This window comes from Somniosus microcephalus, chromosome 3 (assembly GCF_052327205.1).
Source record: "Somniosus microcephalus isolate GS21.2 chromosome 3, FLI_Smic_1.0, whole genome shotgun sequence".
Taxonomy (NCBI): domain Eukaryota; kingdom Metazoa; phylum Chordata; class Chondrichthyes; order Squaliformes; family Somniosidae; genus Somniosus; species Somniosus microcephalus.
This window is the reverse complement of record NC_140989.1, coordinates 172,601,668-172,627,863: the sequence shown is the minus strand read 5'-3', so window position 1 is coordinate 172,627,863 and position 26,196 is coordinate 172,601,668. Positions and strand designations below refer to the sequence as shown.

Genomic DNA, 26,196 nt, shown 5'->3' with positions numbered 1-26,196 from the left:
ACAGCAAGCTCTCACAAACAGCAATGTGATAATGACCAGATAATCTGATTTTTTTTTTAGTGATGTTAATTGAGGGATAAATATTGGCCAGAACACTAGGGATAGCTCCCCTGCGCTTCTTCGAAATAGTGCCATGGGATCTTTTATGTCCACCTGAGGGCAGGCGGGACCTGTTTAACGTCTCATCTGAAAGATGGCACCTCTGACAGTACAGCACTCCCTTCAGTACTGCAGTAGGGGTGTCAGCCTAGATTTTTGTACTCCAGTCTCTTGAGTGGGACTTGAACCCACAACCTTCCGACTCAGATGAGTGTGCTACCAACTGAGCCACGGCTGACATAAATAGGAGTGCAACTAATTGGATAGTTCTTTTCAATGTGCCGTCACAGGCACGATGGCCAAACGGCCTCCTTCTGTGCTGTATGATTCTATGTGTGCTGTGAAATTAATCAGCTTAGGTGATTCATATGTGACCTCATCTCACCAAGCAATTGCTCAGTCCACCCTCTAAGTGATTGAAGAAGTACAAGTGGGAAAAGTCTCAAATTTCCAGGTCAGCTCACAAGGAGACACATGTCACACCCCTGGATTAAACTATCATATTGTTAGATATTGGGCAGCTCAGAAACACCCTGAAACATAAAATGGGCAGACCTCTTACATGAGTGACTAGTACTGCTGTACTAGAGAGAATATAGGAACATAGGAACAGGTGTAGGCCATTCAATTAAAATATCTAAGCCAATCCCTAAACTTATAACACTGTACTTGAAAGTAATTAATGTGCTTTGAGATGTTTGAGAGATGATACTGTTTTGTAAATGAGTCTTTCTTTTTTTCTCTGTAACTGGGTGGCTACAGAGGTGGGCAGCTCTATTCCTAGCTGTCATACATGGGATAGCACGATGGCTCGGTTTGACTTTCAAGCAATTTTCCGTCTGCTGGATTCCCAAATTCCACCCATTAAGGGTTATCTGCAAAGGGATTATGTGCCACATCTGCTGGAAGCCCAAACTGCAAAGCCAAGCAAATTGGTATAACAAGGCCTACTGGCCAACGGATCAAGCTCCTACGACGGAGGGATCCATCTCAGTCTGTTCCTGCAGCGATGGAGTCTTTTAAGAGGTCATCCAACAGCAGAAAAGGAAGCTCCTAATTAAGCCTTGCATAGATTGAGCTAGGATGTCCACAGGGAGTAGGATAACAGTCCAGTTTGGGGGGCATCTGATAATTTATGGTGTTTGAAAAGCAGATAGAAAAAAATTCAGTCTTCAAATGTTTGATTTTTTCCCCCCAAAAGACATATGTGAAATGGTTCGTGTCCATAGGGACTATAACTGTTGCCTGCATTTGGGCTCTTAGTGCATTTCTGCTTTACCAAGCCATTGACGAGCAGAAGTGGCAACATTTCAGGTATCCAATTTCACATATAAACTTAGTATTACAGACTCCTATCCAAGTTAAGGGTCATTATGAATTTCAAAGACTTTGGAGTTTTATTTGTTTTGGAAGAACGATTCTGAGTTTAAATAAAGTTTTATATTCTAGTGAAATCTGCTGGGGTTGCCATTGCTTCCACTAATTTTACTTCTTAATAAACCTAATTTGTAGATTAAAATCTGAGATATATTGTCTGTGGAGAGATGTTCGAGTACAAAGGGTCTCGTACCAGATTCAGTGAGCTTTCTCAGCAGTAAAAGGGGTTATTGTTCACTTCAGGTGCACTACTTCCAGATTACTTCACACATAAAGCCACTTTTCAATTAACAGGAAGCATTGGCTTGCCTGTAGAAGCAGCACATTGCACTGAGCACGAGAAAAAGATCTGGAAAATACCTGAATCAGAACACTGATCAGTGCCAGAGTGAAGCATCAGGCATCACAGCAACAGTTGGTGCCAGTGACTGACTGACAATTTTTCCATTTAGATTTGCACGTGATGCACGCTTCAAAAATGGCCCAGAAGCATTGAAAACTTTTGCAGACTCTGGGCTGAAAAGCCAAGACAAATTTGGCAGCATTAGAAGTCGAAACACCAAGAGTGGTCATGACTATTAGATAGTACATGCATGCCCACTTAAAACCCGATTTTCCGGACAGAATTTTTTTCAATTCCATTCGACAAATTTGAAAGAAAAAAAATCTCAAAACTGCTTGAAAAGGACTAAAGTTTCAAAAATAAAACAAACCAACCACAATGTGAACACTTTAAGCGCACACGTTAAACAACATGGGGGCAGGAAAGGTCAATGGGTGGCATTTTCAACACTTATCAAAACTCTTTAAAGGCAAATCATCCTTTATAAGCTTTCTCAATTCACAATGGCACTCGTATGCAGCCCTCTTCTAAACTGCGTTGATTCAAGAATTAATTTCTCCCATAATTTGGTTTTAGACACGAGATATAACTTGTGTTTTTTTCCCTCTCATTTTCCTATAGCAAATTCAGATTGTATTATAACATAACCACAGTCCAAACCAGAAATACTTTTTCCCACTTTGTGTGAGACGAGGTTACTTAAAAACTGCACCTTTTGGTACATCTAGTTTACCTGCTAATATGGGAAATTTGGATAATTGTTACAAAATAATTTAATTCAAAAACTGTGTGTCAGATAAGAAGTTTGTTTTTTTGGTTTCACAGCTTACCTCAGCTAAGTCTTCAAAACAGCTTCCCACTAATGGATGGGGGCTACCTTCGTCTGTCATTTCCACAGTATCTTCAATTAGGCCCAATAACTTCACAGTTAACTCGTGGATATCCACAATACGACTAAATATAGTTTCTACATCCTGAGAAGAAAATGATAAAACTTAATAATAAAGTTGTTCAAGATCCACAAAAGAAACTGCAAACCAGCAATACAGGCAACTTTAGGGTTTGTTACTCAAGGTTTAAGCACCAAAGGTCAACTGCATCTGAATGTGCAAGGCAATGAATAACTTGTGCATTGGCAATGCTTTTCATTAGTAAGAGCTATGTTTCTGAAGACCAACAGAAAGTCCAGCTATCTTACTTTGACCTCCATATTATATTAGGGCTAAAAAAAATGAGTGTTGCCAATCAGTACCAGTGATTACAGAAAATGTTTCAACTAGAGTGTAATGGTTGGTACTGAGCTAATTCTTTTGAAACAATTTCATTCTGCTAGGGTGGAGGAAGCAGCCTTAACAACTGAAACCGTTTTTGATAAGATAGCAGACCTCATGTATGTGGGGCTCGAGTGCAATGGCACCAATTTACCTGCATCCTTGTGTTCACGATTATAGCGCGTTCTTTCCGGAAGACTCTCCTGTGGAGAATCTGAGACATTTTACATAATATGTCACAAAAATTTGCACTGTACGCATCAACTAACTGCCTTCAGTTTTCTTCAAGAAATTATAGAGTAAAAGGGAAACACATTCTGGCAGAAAACTTCAGAAAACCGTGGCTGCAGTGTGAACCATCTACAAGATGCACAGCAGCAACTCTCCAAGGCTTCTTCGGCAGCACCTCCCAAACCCGCGACTTCTTCCACCTAGAAGGACAAGGGCAAAAAACAATTCTCCACATGGGAACAGCAAAGAGCAGCAACCCAATTGCCAGCAATAAGGACAGCAGTGTCAACCCAGGAGAGGCACCTTTATGAAGGAAAGGTCATGTGGATAACTTCCTCATATCAATTTCTTGCTCCTTGTGCTGTTGATGGCATAATGTTACACTTGCGGAATTTAACCTTCTCAGTATTTTTAAGTTTTTAAAAATTCATTTATGGGATGTGGGTGTCGCTGGCAAGGCCAGCATTTATTGTCCATCCCTAATTGCCATTGAGAAGGTGGTGGTGAGTCGCCTTCTTGAATCGCTGCAGTCCGTGTGGTGAAGGTACTCCCACAGTGCTGTTAGGTAGGGAGTTCCAGGATTTTGACCCAGTGACGATGAAGGAACGGCAATATACTTCGAAGTCAGGATGGTGTGTGACTTGGAGGAGAATTTTGAGGTGGTGGTGCTCCCATGCGCCTGCTGCCCTTGTCCTTCTAGGTGGAAAAGGTTGCGGGTTTGGGAGGTGCTGCTGAAGAAGCCTTGGCGAGTTGCTGCTGGGCATCTTGTAGATGGTACACACTGCAGCACGGTATGTCGGTGGTAGAGGGAGTGAATGTTTAAGGTGGTTGATGGGGTGCCAATCAAGCGGGCTGCTTTGTCCTGGATGGTGTCGAGCTTCTTGAGTATTGTTGGAGCTGCACTCATCCAGGCAAGTGGAGAGTGTTGAGTCTGTGTTTTCAATTGCAGTTATACTGAATAACAGGACACAGACTACAGAAGTAAGTAAACAGGTCTTTAGTGATTGAGGGTCAGGGCTGAACTGAGATACACTTTGCTCCGCAGGGTTTATATACCGGTGTGGTCACCACCGGTACTACAATGTACAGGAGCCATCAAAAAGTAGTCCATCGCCTTAAGGTATCCTCTTAAGGTGGTACAGGTTACATACACTACAATTCCTCCCCTTTTAGCTTAACAGTGTACACCCCAAATTAAACATTACATGGATAACATATATACAATTTACACACAACTGTTCAAAGATTCAGTCTCTGAGGAGGCCTCCTGATCCGGGCCGGATAACGCCTTTCAGGGGTCTCTGGTTCTCGTTGCTGGGGTGACTCATCCACTTGATCTCCTATGGATTGAACATCATCATGTACATTCAAGTCTGAGGTAGGTGCTACAGGCTCAATAACTTTTTCAACTGGTGTCTCTGCCGTAGACATGGGGTCGACCCTTGTTCTCGATTCCACAAGTCGGTCAGCATGACGTCGTATTACGTTCTCTCCAACGTCTACTGTGTACATCAAGGGTCCTTGTCGTGCACGAATTGTTCCAGGTTGCCATTTATGATCCCTATAGTCCCTGGCCAACACTGGTTGTCCTATTTCAAAACTACGAGTGGCCTTGTTATTTACATGCTGGAATTGCTTGTTTTCGACTTCCCGTTGCACATTGGGTTTTAACAAATCCAACCGGGACCGCAACCTTCTGTTATAGAACATTATGGCAGGGCTTTGATTTGTCACTGCATGCGTGGCGTTTCGATACGCCATCAGGAAATTGTCCACCTTGTGTTGTAGTGGAATATGGTCTTCACTCATGGCCTTTATCGCCTTTTTGAACGTTTGTACAAATCTCTCGGCCAACCCATTTGTAGCCGGATGATATGGGGCAGATGTATAGTGTTTCACCCCATTCTTTTTCATGAATTTCTGGAATTCTTCTGACATGAACTGTGGTCCTTTGTCTGAACATATTTGCTCCGGCAACCCATTCCTTGCAAATATGGTTCTTAGAACTGTGATCGTCTTCTCAGAGGTAGTGGTCGACATCTTAATCACTTCTGGCCATTTAGAATGTGCGTCTACTGCTATCAAAAACATGGAATCCATGAATGGACCTGCAAAGTCGATATGCACACGTTGCCATGGGGCTGAAGGCCATTCCCACAGATGCAGCGGTGCAATTGGAGGTGCATTTTGAACTTTTTGGCACCCTGAGCAGCTTTTAGTCAGATCCTCTATTTGTTTGTCGATACCTGGCCACCACACACAAGCCCTAGCAAGGCTTTTCATCTTGACTCCCCCCAGATGACCTTCGTGCAATTCTTTCAGAACTCTCTCTCTTAATTTCGGAGGAATAATCACCCTTGTTCCATACATCAATGTTCCTTGACATACGGACAGCTGTTCTCGTCTGGCTGAGAATGCTGGTAACAGTGGTTCGCCATATGCTGGCCATCCCTTCACTGTCAAGTCGTAGACCCGAGACAGTGTCGGGTCATTTCGGGTCTCTCTCTCAATACCCGCATTGGTGACTGGTAAGCATTCGATGATGGTCGAGTGAAATATCTCGACGGGGTCAACTGCCGGTGCCTCTTCCGCTGTAGGTAGTGGCAGGCGCGACAGCCCATCAGCATTACCATGTTGCTTTGTACCTTTGAATTCAATATCATATTGATGTGCCCCTAGGAAAAGGGACCATTTCTGAAGCCTCTGCGCCGTCATTACCGGAACACCCTTCTTAGGGTTGAAAATGGAAACCAACGGCTGGTGATCTGTCAGCAGCGTAAACTTTTGGCCTTGCAGGTAATGGTTAAATTTCTTAACTCCCCACACGAGGCTGAGAGCCTCCCTATCTATCTGAGCATAGTTGCGCTCAGCGGAGGTCAATGATCTGGATGTGAAAGCGACTGGCCTTTCCGAGCCATCTGGGAACTTGTGAGAGCACTGCCCCGATACCATATGGAGAAGCATCACAAGCTAAGCGAATAGGCAGCGTTGGGTTAAAGTGAGCCAACACTTCCTTAGAGGTGATCAGTGCCTTGCTCTTTTGAAAAGCCCGCTTACAATCATCGCTCCACTTCCATGGTATTCCCATTTGCAAAAGAGTGTTTAGCGGGTGTAACACCGTGGATAAATTTGGAAGAAACTTGTGGTAATAGTTAACCAACCCGAGGAACGACCTCAACTGGGATACATTTTCCGGTGCAGGAGCTTTTACAACAGCTTCGATCTTGTCAGGTGACTTATGGAGCCCCTCCCGGTCAATGACGTGGCCGCAGTACGAGATTCGCTTTTGGAAGAACTCGCATTTCTGGCAATTAACTCTGAGCTCATATTCTTTCAATCTGATGAGCACCTGCTCCAAATTCGCGAGGTGATCCTTATCGTTATCTCCTGTAATCAGGATGTCATCCAGGTAGCATTGTGTGCCTGGAATTCCCTGCAATACCTGCTCCATGGCCCTTTGCCAAATCGCTGGAGCCGATGCCACTCCAAAAACCAGTCTATTATACCGATATAAGCCCTTATGCGTGTTGATCGTGAGATACTGATGTGACGCTTCATCAACTTCCATCTGTAGGTACGCCTGCGCCAGGTCTATCTTAGTGAAGTGTTTCCCGCCAGACAGCGAAGCGAAGATATCTTCAATCCGCGGAAGCGGATATTGCGCAGTGTGAAGAACTGGATTAACAGTGATCTTGAAATCGCCACAGATGCGAACCTTCCCAGGCTCCCCCGGCTTGTTGCTCAATGAACGCTTCATGACAGGAACAATGGGTGTAGCCCATTCGCTCCAGTCCACCTTGGACAGTACCCCTGAACATTCTAGCCCTTCCAGCTCTGCTTCCACAGCAGGTCGTATTGCATAAGGCACCGGTCTGGCTTTGAAAAATTTTGGGTTTGCATGTTCTTCAACCTTGATGGTTGCCGTAATTCCTTTCAGTGTTCGAAGTCCCTGTTGGAACACCTCCTTAGCATCCTCTAAGATTTTGGACAGTCGTTCAGGTTTGACGTCGTCCTCCTTACAGGCATCTACAGTCAGTGCTTGTATGGAATGCCAGTCCACATTTATTCTCCGGATCCATTCCCGTCCCAGTAGTGGCGGACCTCCATCAGGTAACACATACAAGTCCATTTTCTGACTTTCTTTACCATTGTAGACCACGTTTACTGTTCTCTGTCACCTTGTGTACTTTTTTGTACTTCTCCTGCAGTGACTTTTTGCTGCTGGTCTTCTTTCCTGACCGGCATACTCTCGCTATGTGACCAAGTTTGCCACATTGCCTGCATTCTTTATCTTTGAACCAGCACCGGTTCTGGTCATGCGTTGTCCTTCCACAACGATAGCACTTTACTGTGCCCAATGCCATTTCATTGGTGCTGAATTCCAATGGCCTTTGCTGCATCTCCGCAGCGCCCCGTGCTGCTGCCTCGTGGGATGCTGCAATGCTGAAAGCTTTGTCCAGCGTAAGGTCCTTTTCCTCTAGCAGTCGCTTCTGGGTTCCTTCCCTTAGGAGCCCACACACAAACTTATCTCTCAGTGCGTCTGCTAGTCCTGTTCCGAACTGGCAGTACTTTGATAACTTGCGCAGTTCTGTTAGGAATTCAGCGTTGCTTTCTTCTTTAAGTTGAATTCTTTTGTAGAATTTAAATCGTTCTGCTATCAGCAGCGGCGTGGGGTTTAAATGCTCCTGCAGGATAGTAACAATATCCGCGAAACTCTTCCCTACCAGTTTGTCTGGTGTTACAAGGTTCTTTAATAACCCGTACGTCTTCGCACCCATTGAGTTTAATAGGGTTAGTGCTTTCTTATCATCCGGTACCTCATTCGTTGTACAGTAAACTTCGATGCGTTCCACATAAGTGGCCCAATCTTCCACATAGTTATCAAAAGCAGTGATGTTACCCATTTTTGGCATCCTTGCTGAGTTTCTCCTTCCCCTTTGGATACTATTATTATTTTTTTTTTTCCTCAAGATGGCGGCTTTTCCCGCGCTTGTCTTCTTCCCCCGCCGACTCAAAATGGCGATTCCCGCGCTGTTGCCGTCCACGCCTGCCAGCGGTCCTTTATTTTCCCCTGCGTTGCTGCTCTTGTTCCCCCGCCGCTCCCGCGGTCCTTGTGGCCATAAACGCTTTTCTGGCTGCTGCGCGTCTCTGCCCGATTGCAGTCCGGCCCCTGACACCAGCTGCGGTCGTGTTCTCCGCCCTTTTCCCTCCCCTTCTCCCACTGACAACTCTGCCGACTTCCCCCCCGTGCCGCTCGATCGGGCTTACCCGCCGCTGTCGTAGAAGGGATGCTCACTGATGCTTGACTTCGTGGCCAGCAAACCAACTCGGGTTTCCGATGGCCTCCCGTGCGATGCAGGATGTTGAGGGCGGATGCCCTTTTTCGACGCCCGTTTCTGAGGATGAAGCTTCCTTTGATGCAAAACTGCCGCTAGGTAAGATCAGACTCGTCGCCACTGTTGAGTCTGTGTTTTCAATTGCAGTTATACTGAATAACAGGACACAGACTACAGAAGTAAGTAAACAGGTCTTTAGTGATTGAGGGTCAGGGCTGAACTGAGATACACTTTGCTCCGCAGGGTTTATATACCGGTGTGGTCACCACCGGTACTACAACGTACAGGAGCCATCAAAAAGTAGTCCATCACCTTAAGGTATCCTCTTAAGGTGGTACAGGTTACATACACTACAGAGAGTATTCCATCACACTCCTTACTTGTGCCTTGTAGATGGTGGAAAGGCTTTGGGGAGTCAGGAGGTGAGACACTCTCCTCAGAATACCCAGCCTCTGACCTGCTCTTTTTGCCACAGTGTTTATGTGGCCGGTCCAGTTAAGTTTCTGGTCAATGGTGATCCCCGGGATGTTGATGGTGGGGGATTCAGCAATGGTAATGCCGTTGAATGTCAAGGGACGGTGGTTAGACTCTCGCTTGTTGGAAATAGTCATTGCCTGGCACTTGTGTGGCGCGAATGTTACCTGCCACTTATCAGCCCAAGCCTGAACGTTGTCCAGGTCTTGTTGCATGCGGGCATGGACTGCTTCATTATCTGAGGAGTTGTGAATGGCACTGAACACTGTGCAGCCATCAGCGAACATCCCCATTTCTGACCTTATGTTGGAGGGAAGGTCATTCACAAAGCAGCTGAAGATGGTTGGGCCTAGGACAAGTTGCAAAGTTTTGTATTACAATTTTATGAAACTGAATTTTAGATATTCAACTTAAAAACTTTTCAATAAATATGGAAAAGTGATCAATATTTTCAAGGTTAAAAATAACACATTTTTAACATTTGGAAATGTATTGCCATCTAGTGCTAAATGCTGGCAATGCAGTTGTTAGCATTCCAAAGTACACCAAAATACAACACTAATTAATATAAATGTACCAGTGTTTTTAATAAAAAGATATTTAAAACTTCTAAAATTAAGACTAAGAAATGAATCTACATCTTAAGGTGAGACACTTGGAAGATAGCATGTTAAAAATAATGAGGTTTTATTCTTTCCCAATGACGAAACAAAAACCTATTTTACTTTGTGGCTCGTATTAAACTACTACTATGGCTTATTACTGTATGCTGGTAATTTAAGAACTCTCTTGCTTGAGGACTTGACTGAAGTTTCCAGTATGGCAACAACTAAAATAAGATACTTCTACATCAAGGAAGAAAATTAAACTAGGGTGCTGTGGATTAAAAAGAGAGAGGTCCACTGGCAAACGGATTTCCAGATCTAAGCCACATAATTGCTGTGAAGCACTGAGGAGAGGATCAGAGCCTGAGCACTTAGGCATTCTTATTGAATGGCAGAGCAGGCTCGAATGGCCTATTCTTGCTCCTATTTCTTATGTTCTTATGTGCATGTCTCCTGGCAGCCAGCTAAGAACTTAGAAATAGGCTGCACAACACTTTGGCTACAGCTGTGGTTTTGGAGGCACAACGAAGGGAAAGTAAAAGCAGGGTTTTTATTATAAAAGGGAGCAACAAACCTAAGAGGCTGCAGATATATGAAAAACATGTTCATAAAATTTACAACATACGTTTGCAGAAAACAGTTTAGCATCTGATACAAAGGGTTCCCTGAAGACTTTGATGATGAGATTCAATTCTCTTAGATACTGCCGAATCTCAGACATGTACATCTTCACTAAATCATAGTATTTTTGTACGCCAGTGGTAATGGGCTCCTCATCTTGATGGAACATATCCATTAGTACCTGGAAAAAATAATTTTTGTTTTCACTTTATATACTGTGCCATTGGAGAAGACTGGGAGGGTATTTTGCATTCTTCAGATATGAAGCATCCTCTACATGCAACTAAGGTACGTACATGGCTACATTTCCAACTGGAAGAATTTGCAGAAGCAAGACCTCTTTCGGATGCTTTGAGCATGACTTCGCTCCTGTAACTTGCCCTTCCATACTATAAAAGGCTTTCCCCTTCCAAGCATCATCAGTTCTTTGCTCAAGAGGAGCAAGACAACAACTAGCATAAACAACCCATCACATGGACCTCAGAGTAACTTAAAAGAATTTTCCAAGTGAGGAGCTATCTTCAATTCAAACACATAGGTTTAGACAAGGCCAGATTCAGGTCCTACATTGACGCCACAGGTTTCTTATTTGGGTTAATTTTCTATCTTCCCTTCACCAGTTTGGAGACAACAGCATTATCTCCATGGGATCTTAGTGCAAGCGGAAGGTGGAAAAGCACAAGGACACTAGTTGAGCTTGATTTTAACTCCATAGTTGATTCAAGGTTGATAAATCATACCTAGCCTGACACACTATAGCAACTGATGCCATCAAATCCTCAACTGATGAGTCTCCATTAGTCAGCATGCTCATCATACCAGCTCCTTCACTGGGAGTAGAGACATTAGACACCTATAAAGCTGGTAAGAGTTGCATGGAATGAACAGTTGCAAGTTGTAAAGCCAAGAGGGGAGAGGGAGATAGAGATATAGACCAGGTTCCCCTACTACTGGGAACTTCACCCTCTTGAAAAACTTGAGCACCAAGATTTGGGGTTACTAGAAGGCACATGTGTGCTAAGATCACATGGATTAATACCTATTCCCCAGGCACAGGTATAGTTCTTGCCAAAAGATGGGATGAAAACCTGATTTGCTACTTGTTAGTATTAAATCCTAGCAGGGGCACTGAATATTAAAATCTGAAGTTTAAACAAAGCTACCTCAATGTAAATAAAATACTGTGAGGCTAAGCTGAAGTGTTGAGGGGAAAATTGGTGCTCATTGGGTAGGGTGAGCCCTTTATGCCACACAAGAGTGAGTGACATGTAGCTAATATCCTGAAACCATCAATAACAAACTACCTTCTTGGAACAGTCACTATGTTTTTCTCCATTTTTGGAATGCTAAAGCCTGGTAAACCCCTTAACGTTGGAGGATGCCAAAAGAAGCATTTGTTATCATTGCCTTATCATGGTATTTCCCAGCATCTGAATCTGTAAAGTAAATAGTATATGCAAGTTCAAAAAATGTAAACTTCATCCTACTGGAGGTTTTGTATGTATCTGAGCCAAATGAAATATGTACGAGTCTGAAAGAGAACTAGTTCAAATCCGGATTGTGTTCTGGATCCACTGTTTGTATATGTTGGAGGTACAATGTATATCATTAATCTAAAGTATATACCATGAAACAGACAGAATGATACACAGGAATATTGTAGCAGCATGGCCTCTCCAAAACAAAACAAAATCAAAACACTTCCATCACTCCTACATTTAAGCTCCCCACCCCAGGAAAAGAAAGCGATATCCTGACAAAATGCCGGCTATGACGGCTGGTAAACTTGAATTAAGTAGTCTAAAGGAAGATCATAGCTTTGAAGTCCAACAAAGTACATTTCAAAACAGTCATTCAGAGTATTTCTGAACATTTGTGAAGAGGACATAAGGAGGCTACAAAGGGATATACAGGAAACTTTCGTTAAAAGTCCAGAAAGCTCTATCTACCGGCAGAATTCAGGAGCCGTTTCCTATAAGTTTTTTTTTACTTCTTGTTGCTTTTTTTTCCCCAGTCAGGCTCTGCAAGGTCTGTAGCTAAGCAACAGCTTCAGCTAGAGACGCTTGCAGCTGCAGCCGACTGTTTTGAAGCTGTTGCTAAGCAACAGGGTTTGTTGATTCATACGGAGCTGAAAAGCTCTGTAATGTTTTAACATTAGCGTTGGTTTATACGGCAGTTTTGATGGGACGGCACCAACTCGGTCCAGTCAGTGCCGGATACCAGAACATTTCCTGTAGATAGGTTAAGTGAGTGGGCAAAGATCTGGCAAATGGAGTATAATGTGGGAAAATGTGAAGTTGTCCATTTTGGCAGGAAGAATAAAAAAGCAGCATATTATCTAAATGGTGAGAGATTGCAGAGCTCTGAGATGCAGAGGGATCTGGGTGTCCTAGTGCATGAATCGCAAAAAGTTACTATGCAGGTACAGCAAGTAATTAGGAAAGCTAATAGAATGTTATTGTTTATTGTGAGGGGAATTGAATACAAAAGTGGGAGGTTATGCTTCAGTTGTACAGGGCATTGGTGAGACCACATCTGGAGTACTGTGTACAGTATTGGTCTCCTTATTTAAGGAAGGATGTAAATGCGTTGGAAGCAGTTCAGAGAAGGTTTACTAGACTAATACCTGGAATGGGCGGGTTGTCTTATGAGGAAAGGTTGGACAGGCTAGGCTTGCATCCGCTGGAGTTTAGAAGAGTAAGAGGTGACTTGATTGAAACATATGAGATCCTGAGGGGTCTTGACAGGGTGGATGTGGAGAGGATGTTTCCTCTTGTGGAAGAATCTAGAACTAGGGATCACTGTTTAAAAATAAGGGATCGCCTATTTAAGACAGAGATGAGGAGAATTTTTTTTTGAGGGTCGTGGGTCTTTGGGACTCTCTTCCTCAGAGGGCGGTAGAAGCAGTGTCTTTGAATATTTTTAAGGCAGAGGTAGATAGATTCTTGGTAAGCAAGGGGGTGAAAAGTTATTGGGGGTAGGCGGGAATGTGGAGTAATCGGATCAGCTGTGATCTTACTGAATGGCGGAGTAGGCTCGAGGGGTCGAGTGGCCTGCTCCTAAGTTGTATGTATATTCGTATTTGAAATAGAAAAATATTGTGGTTATTAAAAAAAACATATAGCTTGACAAAAGTGCCTGGTATTCCAATGAAGCTCAAGTCTCTCCAACTAGGCCCAAGGAGTAGCTCTGCCAGTTGGGAGTACCTTTACCACACGGACTGCAGCGGCTCACCACCACCTTCTCAAGGGCAACTAGGGATGGGCAATAAATGCTGGCCTTGCCAGCGATGTTCACATCCCATGAATGAATTTTAAAAATGTTTAAAAGTTGGCGTTCATGGAGATGTCTCAAGGCTAAGTAATAGTGTCCTGCCAACCAAGTGAATCAGATTTTCTTTTTCGGTCAGTGGAAGGGTGTTTTTGAAAGAGTAAATAAAGAGTAAATTGGTAAAACAGCTTTCAAGTTCTTGAAAAAAATAGTATGCTTTCTTACCTTATCAGCACACATTGCCACTTTAATGTCTTGTTGGGTGATTTCGTAGTGCCGTATATTTCGTACATAATTGCCTGCCAGCTTAAGTATATCAGCAGATATGTATTCCAACACTGCTACGATGTAAACAGAAACTTGATGGTCGACTTTGTAACCAAGAACCTCCTGAAAAATGATGAAAAATAACTTTCAGTATCTACCTTCATTCTTCAAATCAGAGCATCTTCCCTAGAGTTCGAATGGTTCCAAAGATCAGACTTGGTGAGAAACAAAATCGGCACGGTGCAGTATCTTTTGAGATACTTTCTTATTTGAATATACTAGTTGATCATCCATGAAACTTCACACAGGAAGTCAAGCCCTGCACAGCATCAAAAAGTTTTATATCAATACACCGATAAACTAGTGTGTCAGTCGTGGTTCAATGGTAGCACGCTCAACTCTGAGTCAGAAGGTTGTGGGTTCAAGTCCCGAGGGTCTCGAGCACAAAACTAGGCTGACACTCCAGTCCAGTACTGGGGAGTGCTGTACTGTTGGAGGTACTGTTTTTCGAATGAGGCATTAAACCGAGGCCCTGTCTGCTCTCTCAGGTGGACGTAAACGATCCCATGGCACTATTTCGAAGAAGAGCAGGGGTGTCCTGGCCAACATTTATCCCTCAATCAAAACCTAAACACAGATTATCTGGTCAGTATCACATTGCTGTTTGTGGGAGTTTGCTATGTTACCGTGTTTCCTAAATTACAACAGTGACTACACTTCAAAATAAGTAGCTGAAAAGTGCTTTGGGACGTCCAGAGGTCCTGAAAAGTGCTATATAAATGTCTCTCTTTTAATGGAGCAGTGGGCATCAGTGAATTAACAACCCTTCTTAAATTGGCCCACAGCCAATAACTTCCTGCCCCATGGCTAATAACTTTTGCTGGTTTCACTGGCAGTTTACTTTTCAAAGCACTATGCATAATTTGTATGTAATTGCTGACTGTAAATGTAATTTAAAAAAAACAAGATCCTGTTTCAACTAAAAAGAGGTTTTTAATTTGCTACACAGTTGCATAGTATAAATCAGTTTTAAGATTCCCACTCTTCAAAATTCAACAATGGCTTAGCCACCACGAAGAAAGGTTGCTAGGAGGAAAGATCCCAGAGAACAGTGGAATTGGGGATCACAATGTTGGGGATGAGGCCTAAGGTGGTATGCTCAAGGCCAGCTACCAGGGAAACCAAAAAGGATAAGGGATGGGACAGCATAAAGGCTTGTGAAACCAGGGGATGTTTCAATAAACAAGATTCAGTTATAAATAAGGATGAATAAAAACTAAACAGAAAATAAAACTTAAGTAAATAAACACATTCAACAGTTAAAAGCTTTCATGTGCAGGCTTCCACTCACCTTGTGGAAACTCAGTTAGAAAAAGCAAAATGCCTGCCAAACTGCCACAGACAGCTCAGAAAGCTGCTCCACAATCATCCACGATTTATGCAATAATGGTAAGAAGTTTAAACTTGGCAAATTCTATTATAAAGGTGGACACTGGAATTTAAAAAAATGACTTAAAAAGTATGACAGAAACATGAAAGCAGGAAGTCAACTGGTTCAGACAGGAAGTGCATCATAGATTTTAAGAATCAGCTGCTCACCAATTTTTTCCCCTCTCCTCCTCAAAGTTTCAACTCTTGGCTACAGTCATTATTCCACAGGCACCAGATAGCCGCCAGGTACTTCACCCAAGTGGCCAATATTTATGCATGAGTGGTGATAGTGAACATTACAAGCTTTGCAGCTGTGAGGACACCAGAGTTGAGCCCAATCCTGTCATCACCCAACATCCTCACCACTTTTGATATTTGATATAGTTCCCTACATCTACTTGTACAGTAGCATAACCCAGGAATTTAACAATAACATCCCTTTGTGATCTGGACCAGATATTCGTGTCCTTTGGATGTGTACCTCATCAATACTCCTGAAGTGTATGGACTGAGTGTATGGAAATAAAATAATGAACTCACCATGCCATTTCCACATTGGTGGACTGTCTTACTCGCACTTCCAGAATTTAACTTTCTGTACAACTGCTGGGTGCAAGAAACTGAAGTCCTGCATTTTGGCCTTCAGCCCAGGGCAGAACCTTCTTCCCCTGCAGTCTTTTTTTTTCTCCAGTTGGCTTTCAGTCAAACTGACTATCCCACCCACCGAAGAGAATGACATGGCAATGACCCTCACTGAGTTGAAATGAACAAGTGTGACAGCAGCAATAAATGTGAACAATTACTAGAATGTTAATATTTCATTGACTGCCGCACATTGGTTCAGACACCCCATCTGAAGTCTAATCCAAAGAGAGCTAAGTTTAGCTCAATATCAGCATTTCTAACAAGTATTACACCAAGGTCAGATATTCACATAGATACACCACATATTCAGAAATCCCAAAATGTGATGCTCTCTGAAAATCCTGCAAAGTCTGCTCAATCTGATACAATGGAGAACTTGCAGAAGTATTCACTACAGGTAGATTCTGAATCTGGCATGGGAAAGGCATCATCAGGCTAGGCCAATGCTTTGAGAGACCAGATTATTCTCTTTCAACAGATTAATGAACAAATTCCACCTTCACTACTTAGAAAATAAATACTTCCTCCAGGTCCCAGTTGTGTTGCAAAACCATAACACAAACCAACCCCACCCCAACCACCACTGTACCTCTATCTCCCAAAAGACTCAACCACATTTATACCCTTTGCTCCATGTTTGTTTTCCAGTTCCAAAGACAACAAAAATCGGAAGGGGGCCTGGAAACGAGATTTCGTTTGTGAGAAAGGAGCGGAAGAATGGAGATTGGTATGGAAACAAAAATCTTACAACTACCGCCTGCAGAAGAATGCGGCAGAGTCAGCTTAAGATAATACATCAAGTGTACCACATTCCACAGATTTTCCACAAATTCTACCCTACCCCTGGGGGATGACTGCTTAAGGGGCTGGAATCAGAAAGGTATACTACTACACATATTCTCGCCATGCCTGTCATCAGCCATTCTGGACAGCAGTCCAAAGACCAGAGAGATTTGGATGGGATTCATAATTCCTGCAGACCCAAACCTGTACATATTGGGCCTACCCAATAGAGAAGGCTCCCCTCCTCCCCCGCAGTGACTCAAAAGCATCTTAATGAACATAGTGGAATCTGTTCATTAAGATGCTTTTGAGTCACTGCAGGGGAGGAGGGGAGCCTGTGTTTTACTGCCAAAAGGTGAGATGATGGCTAGAGGTACAGAATGACAACTTCCTACTAAGGAACAAACTTGGGTTACAAACTTAACCTGAAGCCTCAAGACAGTCCAATTATTGTGCAAAATAAGGTATAACTATTCAATGACTACAGCTTGTTGAATATTGTAGTCAAAACAGCAGCATAGGTAGATGTCTTTCTCATCTGTTAATAACATTTAATCTCCATATAAATAGTGGCAAGATCCTAAACTTAATTATGCAACACTTACCTTCAGAAGAGGGTGAATCTTGTCAACAGGCAACAAAAGGGGATTTCTACGTTTGCGTTTTTCTATGGCAGATTGCGCATCAGCTATGGCCCACTTGTCGATTGGATGTGGGAATGATCTCTGCACACGTTCCTAAAGGACAGGTTAAAAAAAAACTTGTATTCTGTGAAATCAGTTAAATGTCACTTGCACAACATATTCCAATCTTACCAGTTATTTACTTATTATACTGACTTGTAGATTTTAACACCCATCACAACCAGGCCATAACCCTTTCATCAGGAAACCAGGTATCTTGGTTTGATCAAACAGCAGTCCATATGACTTTTGTTTGCACTGCTGAATTCAGTATTTGTGAGTAAGCGTGTGAAGGAATGAGCCATAAAACCTATTCAGAAAAAGACACCATTCTATGAAAGAATTCTGGCTTTATTAAAACATGACCATCTGGGTCTGGAAATCTAGGGACCGAACTGAAAAAGCTGTGCTAGCATTCTGGCTAGAGAGAGAAGATAGTTGTTGACACTGAATCAATAACCTTACTGAAACAGAAGGTTAAAGGCTCCTGACAGACTGACCTTTGGGAACAAGATAATAGTTCACCCTGGTTAAAGTGTTCTAATTTACACTTCGTAAAGAAGCACAAACATCTGCCTTTGTAAAAATGACATCAAGTAAAAAACATACCCGCTGTTACACCGTTTTTTATGGTAAACTCTCAAATGGGATAGTAGACTCGCTGTAAAGGGGCAAAGCGATTCTTGGCTTCAGAGGCATCTGTATTTGGTACTGTACAATGGTACTGTATTTGATTTTGGTGGATATCCTGTACAAAACTAAGAACTGTAAAACTGTAACGAAGTTAAGATTTGAGAGTAAGGATCTCTGATAATAGAATTATAAGATTTATCTTTTTGGAACTGTTAATGTTGCGATTGACTCACCAACTGTAAATGACATCTCGGTTCTTTAATAAATCTATATATGTTTAGAATTGTCTCACATAATACTTCTGTAGCAAACTCGCAAACTCAATCTCTGTACACTCTTTGGTGAGGAGTTGCAGAATTCTGGAGGAGTTTTCCGGACCTTCATAATATCCGGAACGTTACAGTCTAGCTAAACTTATTAAAAGTGCTATCTGGAGGACGGTAACATTTTCAGGTTGTTCCTTTCCTTTAGGGAGAGATAGCCTGCACCTTTAGACCCAATTAAGCATCTTTAGGATTCGGCTACCTCAAACATTAGTTGAAAGTGAACGTCTGAGGAATACGCCTGATCCGGGGTAGCCCTAAAAGGGCTAGGACTTGTAATTATCCCTTCAAGCAGATGCCCTAGTTAATCAGATATTGTTACGGGACAGGAGGAGCATTTGAAATATTTCCCCATAAGGGATTATTTCTTCCTATTCACTCCATGCATGTCCGTCCAATTTACATCTTCTGTTTCCCCCCTTCCGCTTAGTGCGCATCTCTGTCTTTGATTAGTGCCACAACCTCTCCTTTTCTCGGCAGGACAAAGTTAGCCGAACACCAACGAGGTTCAGCTATTCCATCCTCCTCTGCACAAGAATATCCTGGGGAGGTTTCATAAACTCAAGAAAATTTCATTGCACTGCTTTGATAATTTTGATCTAGCCAGTGAAATGATGGTGGCAGCACTACGCAGAGGCACAGAACAATTTGGAGAGAAACATAGAAGCAGGGGGGAGGAAGCGGGAAACGCATGTCCAATGACAATATATTACTAAATACTACCAAGCTCAAAGTCAACCTTTTAGGAAGTGGCTTTACATGGCAACATTTCCTGCATTGATTGAGTTAATACCATGGTCTGGTTATCATTATTTCAAATAGAAAAAAAAAGACTTGCATTTATATAGCGCCTTTCACAACCACCAGACATCCCAAAGCACTTTACTGCCAATGAAGTACTTTTTGAAGTGCGGTCACTGTTGCAATACAGGAAGCATGGCAGCCAATTTGCACACAGCAAGCTCCCACAAACAGCAATGTGATAATAAGAACATAAGAAATAGGAGCAGGAGTAGGCCAATCGGCCCCTCGAGCCTGCTCCGCCATTCAATAAGATCATGGCTGATCTGATCCTAACCGCCAATCCACTATCACAGAACCATCTCCTGAATCTAACAGAATTAGACACACGAAATAGGAGCAGGATCAGGCTACACGGCCCCTGGGCCCGCTCCGCTACCCACAGGGCCATGACCGATCCGAACCTAGACTCATGTCCAAATTCCTGCCCGCTCCCCGTAACCTTTAATTCCCTTTACTTCTAGGAAACTGTCTATTTCTGTTTTAAATTTATGTAATGATGTAGCTTCTACAGCTTTTTGGGGCAGCATATTCCATGGACCTACCACCCTCTGAGTGAAGTAGTTCCTCCTCATCTCAGTTTGAAAGAGCAGCCCCTTATTCTAAGACTATGCCCCCTAGTTCTAGTTTCACCCATCATCAGGAACATCTTCCCCGCATCCACCCGATCCAACCCCTTCACAATCTTATATGTTTCAATAAGATCGCCTCTCATTCTTCTGAACTCCAATGAGTAGAGTCCCAATCTACTCAACCTCTCCTCATATGTCCTTCCCATCATCCCCGGGATTAACCGAGTGAACCTTCTTTGTACCGACTCGAGAGCAAGTATGTCCTTTCTTAAGTATGGACACCAAAACTGTACGCAGTATTCCAGGTGCGGTCTCACCAATACCTTGTACAACTGAAGCAATACCTCCCTATTTTTATATTTGATCCCCCTAGCAATGAAAGCCAACATTCTATTGGCCTTCTTAATCACTTGCTGCACCTGCATACTAACCTTTTGAGTTTCGTGCACCAGGACCCCCAGATCCCTTTGTACTTCAGTACTTTCCAGTTTCTTGCCATTAAGATAATAACTTGCTCTACGATTTTTCCTGCCAAAGTGCATAACCTCACACTTTTCAGTATTGTATTCCATCTGCCAAATCTCTGCCCACTTACTTAGCCTGTCTATGTCCCCTTGCAGGATTTTTATGTCCTCCTCACTCACTACATTCCCTCCCATCTTAGTATCATCTGCAAACTTTGATATGTTACACTCGGTCCCCTCCTCCAAATCGTTAATATAGATTGTAAAGAGTTGGGGACCCAGCACTGACCCCTGCGGAACACCACTAGTTACTGATTGCCAGTCTGAGAATGAACCATTTATCCCAACTCTCTGCCTTCTGTTAGATAGCCAATCCTCTATCCATGCCAGAATATTACCCCCAATCCCGTGATTTTTTATCTTAAGCAATAATCTTTTGTGTGGCACCTTGTCAAATGCCTTTTGGAAGTCTAAATACACTACATCCACTGGTTCCCCTTTATCCACCCTATGCGTTACTTCCTCAAAGAACTCCAGCAAATTTGTCAAACATGACTTCCTCTTCATAAAACCATGCTGACTTTGTCCTATTAAATTATGATTATCCAAATGTCCTGTTACTGTCTCCTTAATAATGGACTCCAAAATTTTACCTACCACAGATGTTAGGCTAACCGGTCTATAGTTTCCAGCCTTCTGTCTACTGCCCTTTTTAAATAAGGGTGTTACATTAGCAGTTTTCCAGTCTGCCGGGACCTTTGCCGAGTCCAGGGAGTTTTGGAAAATTATTACCAATGCATCCACAATCCCTACCGCCACTTCCCTCAAGACCCTAGGATGTAAGCCATCAGGTCCAGGTGATTTATCCGCCTTGAGTCCCATTATTTTACCGAGTACCACTTCCTTAGTGATTTTGATCGTGTTTAGCTCCTCCCCCCCTTTAGCCCCCTGTTTGTCCAGTGTTGGGATATTCTTAGTGTCTTCTACTGTAAAGACTGATGTAAAATATTCATTCAGTGTTTTTGCCATCTCCATATTTCCCACCATTAATTTCCCGGTCTCATCCTCTAAGGGACCAACATTTACTTTAGCCACCCTTTTTCTTTCTATATAACTATAAAAACTCTTATCTGTTTTTATATTTTTTGCTAATTTACTTTCAGAATCTATCTTCCCTTTCTTAATCAATCTTTTTGTTATTTTTTGCTGTCTTTTAAAGTTTTCCCAATCCTCTATCCTCCCACTAGATTTGGCTACCTTATATGCCCTTGTTTTTAGTCGAATACTATCCTTAATTTCTTTACTTAGCCACGGATGGCTGTCTTTTCTTTTACACCCTTTTCTTCTCAGTGGAATATATTTTTTTTAGAAGTTGTAAAATAACTCCTTAAATGTACACCACTGATCATGTATTGTCTTACCCTTTAATCTATTTTCCCAATCCACTCTACTCAATTCCGCTCTCATACCTTCATAGTCTCCTTTATTCAAGCTTAGCACGCTTGTTTGAGATCCAACCTTCTCACCCTCTAATTGAATATGGAATTCAACCATGTTATGGTCACTCATTCCAAGGGGATCCTTTACTAGGACATTATCAATTAATCCCGTCTCGTTACACAGGACCAGATCTAAGGTTGCTTGCCCCCTGGTCGGTTCAGTTACATACTGCTCAAGAAACCCATCCCTAATACACTCAATGAACTCATCCTCAAGGCAGCCCTGCCCAATTTGATTTGTCCAATTAATATGATAGTTAAAATCCCCCATAATTATAGATGTTCCCTTATTACAAGCCTCAACTATTTCCTGATTGATACTCCGTCCAACAGAGTTGCCACTGTTCGGAGGCCTATAGACTACGCCCACTAGTGTTTTTTTCCCCTTATTATTCCTTACCTCCACCCAAACTGTTTCATTATCCAGATCTTTTGACCCAATATCATTTCTCTGTATTACAGTGATTCCTTCCTTTATTAACATAGCCACCCCACCTCCCCTTCCTTCCTGCCTGTCCTTCCTGATCGTTAAATAACCTGGTATGTTTAATTCCCAGGCATTGTCACCCTGCAGCCATGTTTCTGTAATGGCCACAAGATCATACCCATATGTAGTTATTTGTGCCATTAACTCGTCTATTTTGTTACGAATGCTACGTGCATTCAGATAGAGAACTTTCAAAGATGTTTTGTGACACTTAGTTCCTGCTTTTGCCCTTTTTATTACTTTACCTTTTACTCCATACCTTCTGCCCCTTCCTGACATGCTCTGGTTTTTAATTTCCCCACTGCTACCTAAGTCTATGACCTTCTCTGTTGTCATTTGTATTATTTGCTCTCTAGGAACTTCCCCCCCACTAGTTAGTTTAAAGCCCTCTCTACAGCCCTAGTTATATGATCCGCCAGGACTCTAGTCCCAGCACTGGCCAAGTGAAGCCCGTTCCAACGGAACAGCTCCCTCCTGCCCCAGTACTGGTGCCAGTGTCCCAGGAAGCAAAACCCATTTCTCCCACACCAGTCTTTGAGCCACGCATTTAACTCTCTAATTTTATTTGTCCTAGCCAAATTCGCTCGTGGCTCAGGTAATAATCCAGAGATAATGACCAGATAATCTGTTTTAGTGATGTTGATTGAGGGATAAATATTGGCTAAGACACCAGGGATAACTCGTCTGCTCTTTTTCAAAATAGTGCCACAGGATCTTTTACATCCACCTGACTGAGCAGATGGGGCCTCGGTTTAGCATTTCATCTGAAAGGCGGCACCTCCGACAATGCAGCACTCCCTCAATAATGCACTGGAGTGTCAGTTTAGATTTTTGTGCTCACATCCCATAGCCTACTGACTCAGAGGCAAGGGTGCTACCAACTGAGCCACAGCTGACACTAAATGGATAAATCCCAGAGGTCAAATGTGGCCTCCAGGCCCTAACTTTGGATTTAGTCTGCATTTACACTACAGCTATAGCATTGGCGTGTGAAGGAATAGCCATGATTCAAAGAAATACACGATACTATGAACAGATTTCTAATATCTATCTATATATATATATAAATGGATCGTTCTGTCTGTGTCTGTCTGTCTGTCCTCACGTGTGTGTCTGTCCGGCTATGCGCTCGAAAGTTATAGAGCGTACCTACGCGTGCGTTACGTCGAAAGAAAGCTTACCATTCTGAAAAGGTCGTAAGCGTATTGACGTTTCGGCCGGACAAAAATCGCGCCCGCGGTATCCGAAAAAACGTTCAAAATTCCGCTCATTAGCATCTCATTATCCGCTCATTCGCGATAGAGTGACCTCGAGGTCGACCAATCGTACGCCGGGTTCCTGGCGCGTGCGGGCAGGCCCTCCTACAGTCGAGTGACGGGACGATTGACCAATCCTACGCTTCGGTGACCTGACGGTCGACCAATTGGTGCCTGTGTGGGCGGGGCCTTATCGTTCTGAACCGAGCTGAGTCGACGCCATCTTGATTCCAAACTTTTCATTTCTTTTTCCCGCTTTCTGCGTGTTTCTTTTCAAATCTACATTTCCAGCAAACAAAAAGTTGCTTTTAAAACACAAATTGTTTTTTAAAAAAGTTAATTAATTTGTAAATCTTTTCTCTAATCTCTATAATTCTCCTACCTTTCACCGTTTTTCCAGGCCCGGGGCCTAGGCTTCTCCAACTGCCAGCAGTGCAACTCTAGACCCAGGCTCCCAGCCTAGACAGAGACAAACACTGGCAGAGGGGAGAGGGTGTGCTGCCTCAGCTCCATTCCCGGGGTCAGTAGGTGGGGAGGCTTCATAAGCAACTGGGGTAGGTCGCAAGCCCCGAATAATAATCTGAAGATCCTGTGTTTGCAGCTGAGGAAATTTCTTCTGCTGACAGTCCCAGGTTAACGGCAGCCATCTTTGTCAAGGAGGGCGAAAAGTTTCAATGCGACGCCATTTTGATTCAGTGTGTAACAGAGTGCATGCGCGGCCATCTTAGTACAGGAACATAGAGTGGGTGGGACTTCTGTGTTCCAAATCGGGTACTGGTGACCAGCACAGACAATCGACTGTGTGGGCGGGGCCTAATCTTTCCAACTGAAAAGCAAGCGGCGGCCATTGTTTCTGATAAAACACACTGAGGTGAGCAAAGATTGGTGAGGTTGTAAAGTGTATGTTATAGAAAGATTTACCAAAAATGTTTTATAAGTACAGGAAACTTTGTGCTATCCAGAGGTGAGCTATCCGGCAATCTGGAGCCAGTGGCAAAAATCAGCAGCTGTTTTTTATTCTTTTTTTTTTCTTTGTTTGAACAGTCAAGCTGTGCAAGGTCTGTAGCTATAGCAACAGCTTTAGCTACAGAGCTTTAGGGCCACACCCAGTGTTTAGAAGCTGTTGCTAACCAACAGTGTTTGTTGTCAAATACGGAGATAAGAATCTCTGTATCTCTCAACATTAACTCTGGAGACGGTGGGTGCCGGATAGCACAAAGCTTCCTGTACTTTAAGTTTATCTCCCCCCCCACACCCCCTTCCCCCGCCACCCCCCCCACACCCCCTTCGCACCCCCCCTCACCCCCACCACACCCCTTCCCCCCCCACACCCCCCCCTCCCCTCTGCACCCCCCTTCCCCCTCACACCCCCCTTCCCACCCCCTACCACACCCCTCCCCTCCCTCCCCTGCCCCTCCCCCCTTCCTACCCCTCCCCCCTCCTACCCTTCCCTCCTTCCCTCTCCCCTCCCCTCCTTCCCTCTCCCCTTCCCCCTCCCTCCCCCACATCCCCCCTCCCCCCTCCCCACCCTCTCCTCCCTCCCCCTCCATCCCCCATCGTCCCCCCATCCCCCTACCCCCCTCCCTCCCCCTCATCGCCCCCCCTTCCCCCACTCCCCCCCTTTCCCTTCTCCCCCTCCCCTCCCCCCTTCACCCCGCCTCCCCCCTCCCCTCCCCCCTACCCACATCCTCCCTCCCTCTCCTCCCTCCCCGCCTCCCCCTTACCCCTCCTCCCTCCCCCTCCCTCCCCCTTCCCCTTCCCCCACTCCCCCTTCCCCCCTTCCCCTACTCCTCCCCATTCCCCCACTCCCCTCTCCCCCTCCTCCCCCTGTCGCCCTCTCTCTCTCTTCCCCCCCCGTCGCTCTCTCTCTCTCTTCCCCCCAGTCGCCTCTCTCTCTCTCTTCCCCCCCAGTCGCTCTCTCTCTTCCCCCCAGTCGCTCTCTCTCTTCCCCCCAGTCGCTCTCTCTTCCCCCCAGTCGCTCTCTCTCTTCCCCCCCAGTCGCTCTCTCTCTTACCCCCCAGTCGCTCTCTCTTCCCCCCCAGTCGCTCTCTCTCTTCCCCCCGTCGCTCTCTCTCCTCCCCCCGTCGCTCTCTCTCTTCCCCCCAGTCGCTCTCTCTCTTCCCCCCAGTCGCTCTCTCTCTCTTCCCCCCAGTCGCTCTCTCTCTTTCCCCCCGTCGCTCTCTCTCTTCCCCCAGTCGCTCTCTCTCTTCCCCCGAGTCGCTCTCTCTCTTCCCCCCGAGTCGCTCTCTTCTCTTCCCCCCCAGTCGCTCTCTCTCTTCCCCCCGTCGCTCTCTCTTCCCCCCGTCGCTCTCTCTTCCCCCCAGTCGCTCTCTCTCTTCCAACCCAGTCGCGCTCTCTCTCCCCCCCCAGTCGCGCTCTCTCTTCCCCCCCCAGTCGCGCTCTCTCTTCCCCCCAGTCGCGCTCTCTCTTGCCCCCCCACAGTCGCACTCTCTTCCCCCCCCCCCAGTCGCGCTCTCTCTTTCCCCCCCCCCCCAGTCGCTCTCTCTCTTCCCCCCAGTCGCTCTCTCTTTCCCCCCAGTCGCTCTCTCTCTTCCCCCCAGTCGCTCTCTCCCCCAGTCGCTCTCTCTTCCCCCCCAGTCGCTCTCTCTCTTCCCCCCCAGTCGCTCTCTCTCTTCCCCCCCAGTCGCTCTCTCTCTTCCCTTCCAGTCGCTCTGTCTCTCTCTTCCCCCCCAGTCGCTCTCTCTCTTCCCCCCAGTCGCTCTCT

General features: G+C 44.4%; 1 protein-coding gene across 1 annotated transcript in view; it reads right to left on the bottom strand.

Moving 5' to 3' along the window:
- The window catches only part of sos1 (son of sevenless homolog 1 (Drosophila)), a 144,871-nt gene that overhangs the window by 100,495 nt on the left and 18,180 nt on the right, over window positions 1–26,196 (bottom strand). Inside the window, exons 2-5 of the mRNA XM_085977943.1 lie at window positions 17,359–17,490; window positions 13,853–14,017; window positions 10,362–10,538; window positions 2,650–2,793 (exon numbers count right to left, since the gene is read on the bottom strand). Of these exons, the coding sequence (XP_085834069.1) occupies window positions 2,650–2,793; window positions 10,362–10,538; window positions 13,853–14,017; window positions 17,359–17,490 (618 nt within the window). The remainder of the gene's footprint in view (window positions 1–2,649; window positions 2,794–10,361; window positions 10,539–13,852; window positions 14,018–17,358; window positions 17,491–26,196) is intronic.